At 52.4% G+C, this 3,457-nt stretch overlaps 1 protein-coding gene across 1 annotated transcript; it reads right to left on the bottom strand.

Annotated features, from left to right (window-relative positions):
* Nucleotides 1-1,052: 1,052 nt before the first annotated feature.
* tsl (membrane-attack complex domain containing protein torso-like) lies at nt 1,053-2,898 on the bottom strand (the record flags this gene model as incomplete). Its single annotated transcript, XM_037213905.1, is given in 2 exon segments — nt 1,053-1,178; nt 2,821-2,898. Coding segments are annotated over 2 exon segments (128 nt in total), but the record flags the coding sequence as incomplete, so codon positions are not given.
* Between the last annotated feature and the right edge of the window lie 559 nt (nt 2,899-3,457).

Below are 3,457 nucleotides of genomic sequence, written 5' to 3'. Positions count from 1 at the left end.
GTAACTTTTAACGGAAATGAAATACGTAGATAAGACAATAGCATTAGCCCTATTCCTCAGAAAACCAGGAAAATTGAGATATACTTAGGTTGACATTTAGGTATGATATTTATAAAACTCAATTCACTTCTGCTTTTGTCTCCATGCATGGCTCGACATCCGGTGATACTCAACACAGCAAGCAATGTATGCTGTCTGCATTTTTCAGTGTAGGCGAACTGAGGATATCAGGATGGGGAAGGGGGCAAACTTCTCTTTTTTACACTGAAATCCTAGTTTGGCATGACGTGGGTGTTCGCAGTTTTTTTCCGGAGCGCGAAACAACTTTGCATGCTGTTGATTTCTTGGTTTTACGTGTCTTCCTGGAATCATTTACCGACAACATTTCGTCACGTGCACATGTCAAGCATTGTCAAGTGTTCAGTATCAAGTATTAATGTACATATAGTTATATGACAAGGTGAGGGACCACGAGCCCTAGGGACTACCACGTGTGCATGACCGTGTTTTCCGGGAATATCATGATTGGCGCTGAATCAAACTAAACACCAAACTGAAATGCAAGCATTTTCCAATGGAACTAGGATACATGCATTCGATAGTTGGCGATGCTGGTGCTTAAGGCAATGTGTGCTGTCTGACCCTAAATTTTCGAAGAATGACCCAACGCTTGGCTCTTTTTCCTGATAAAAATGGAAAAGCAGGCAATACAACGTCATTCCAGTACGAGCATTAAAAACACAGCGCCAACGACAACCGCATTAAAAACCGAATATGTGAAGGACGCTGCGGATACACTCAGGCACTACACAAGTGAAGCAACGTTCTGAACGCATCCCCGGAATGCTGGGCTGTGGCGCCTCACGCCGGCGCTAGCTGGCTCCATCGCACTCTGGCGCCGAGCGCATCCCCGGCAGGCCGGGCTGTGGCGCCTCACGCCGGCGCTAGCTGGCTCCATCGCACTCTGGCGCCGAACGCATCCCCGGCAGCCCGGGCTGTGGCGCCTCACGCCGGCGCCAGCTGGCTCCATCGCACTCTGGCGCCGCGCTTACCTGTCGAACACGTCCAGGGAGTAGCCGACAGGCACTCTGTACTTGAGCCCCGCTGGCGATCGGTCGGCACGACACGGCAGCAGAGCTAGCGCCAGCACCGCCAGCTGGGCCAGAGCGTGGCTCCTCCTGAGGGAGAGAGCGCGGTAGCCGAGGGGTTAGGACCCGAGCCCTGCTGGCGATCGGTCGGCACGACACGGCAGCAGAGCTAGCGCCAGCACCGCCAGACTGGGCCAGAGCGTGGCTCCTCCTGAGGGAGAGAGCGCGGTAGCCGAGAGGTTAGGACCCGAGCCCTGCTGGCGATCGGTCGGCACGACACGGCAGCAGAGCAGCAGAGCTAGCTAGCACGGCACCGCCAACTGGGCCAGAGCGTGGCTCCTCCTGAGGAAGAGAGCGCGGTAGCCGAGAGGTTAGGACCCGTGGCTCCCACGCGGCGGTCCAGGTTCAGATCCCGGCTGCCTCATGGCTCGTTGGCGTTGGTATGATCCCCCACATCATTCGTTGGCACCCCATAAAAACGGGTTCTGAGGCAGGTTAGATGAGGAGTTAAGTTGAGCTCGAGGGCCAAGCCAGCTCAACACATGTCCGCACTGTCAGAACATTGCTGCTGTGCCAGTCTTGTGGTCACTCTGTATCAGATCAGGCTGGACGCGGTCATCAGATCAGTCGCAAGGACAGCTTAGCTTCAGACAGGCCAGCGCCGCCAGCATGCTAGGCATGCAAGAGAGCCTATGGTAGGTTCAAAAATCAGACCAGGCTTTTCGGTAAGGCTAGCTTAGGCTGTGCCAGATCATGTCAAGTGGCTCATCTCCCTCAGTAGATGACAAATATCAGACTGAGTCAGACCAAAACAAGGTCTTTTAAACAGCTAGGAGTCTCCAACATACGTATTTAAGCCTTGCCACCGAAAACCCCAATTACGTGCATTATCCGAGCCCAGAAATCTGCAGAGAGAAACTCAGACGATTAGGACTGATAACAAAATCTAATATGCTAGACACTTTAGATTAGGTCTGACGGACATGCTAGTCGTGCAAACCACGTCTTCATGTCATCCTATTTATTTGTTTAATTGTGCTCAGCCCGGACCACGAGTGTACCAACGAAAGGTCGAGTGTCTTAAACGTGACTAATGTTTGCTCGATAGCGACGTTCAACCAGCATCTCCCTGTACACTGAAGATCTCGACATAAGAACTCGCAGCTCATATGCCCGCGGATAGGAGCTCAAGGCCGTCTCGCTTACATCAGCCAGCGCATAAGACACATCTATCAACAAACTAAGCATTTTTTTTCAGACATGAGCTTAGTATGTGTCCCGTGACCCTGTTAACCGCTTTATCCCGCTGTGGTTTATCAGACATGTTCGTAAACATACGTTGTGAAATGACACTTCGTTCCCTGTCTTACAGCGGGGCGAAATGACCGCATTTTCTATTGCAAACACGATCTCAGCACGTCCAAAAGTAAACAGCGATTGAATAAACAGCCTATGCCGAGAAGTCACATTGTGTGAGCCATGTGCCGTCAATGTCACGCACGTGACAAAATTGATCGCTACATGTAGGTAGCGCAACCCCGTGCGCTCGCCACAACACCGAACAATGCATGTCCATGTGACAAACGATTGCACGTCGGGAGTCATGGCTGACAACATTTCAAATAACGCCGAGATATATTGTATATTCTACACACATCGAGGCAATGGACACCACGTGTCTGTCTGCTGCTAACATGCTGTACGTGTGGCGCGAAGGCGGCGGAACACTCACATGACGAGCGGTGTACGTCGGCTCCGGCCAGCTCACATGGTGCACACGAGAAGGTGTGCCGCGTCAGCTCCCGAGCTCACAGTGCTGCTCGGCGTTGTGGTCAAGCCGAGGCTCTGCGCCCCCTCCGGGAACAACTGGCCGACGGGGGCGCCACCTATGCCGTCCCGACGTGTGGCTGACTCACTGCAGCGCAGAGCTGGTGCCCCCTGTCGTGTCGTGACGTCACCCAAACCGGCCTTTGAGTGGCGCCATCTCTCTCTCTCTCTCTCTCTCTCTCTCTCTCTCTCTCTCTCTCTCTCTCTCTCTCTCTCTCTCTCTCTCTCTCTCTCTCTCTCTCTCCTCTCTCTCTCTCTCTCTCTCTCTCTCTCTCTCTCTCTCTCTCCTCTCTCTCTCTCTCTCTCTCTCTCTCTCTCTCTCTCTCTCTCTCTCTCTCTCTCTCTCTCTCTCTCTCTCTCTCTCTCTCTCTCTCTCTCTCTCTCTCTCTCTCTCTCTCCTATCTCTCTCTCTCTCTCTCTCTCTCTCTCTCCTCTCTCTCTCTCTCTCTCTGCCTCTCTCTCTCTCTCTTGCTCGTTTCTATTAATAATTTCTTGCACAGCTCAACAACCTGCATTTTGATAGTTGAGCTTAAATCTGCACC

The sequence above is a fragment of the Pollicipes pollicipes genome, unplaced genomic scaffold, assembly GCF_011947565.3.
Source record: "Pollicipes pollicipes isolate AB1234 unplaced genomic scaffold, Ppol_2.1 Scaffold_3447;HRSCAF=4054_pilon_pilon_pilon, whole genome shotgun sequence".
In the NCBI taxonomy this organism is placed as follows: domain Eukaryota; kingdom Metazoa; phylum Arthropoda; class Thecostraca; order Pollicipedomorpha; family Pollicipedidae; genus Pollicipes; species Pollicipes pollicipes.
The sequence above is the reverse complement of the archived record's forward strand: the minus strand, read 5'-3'. Positions and strand labels throughout refer to the sequence as shown.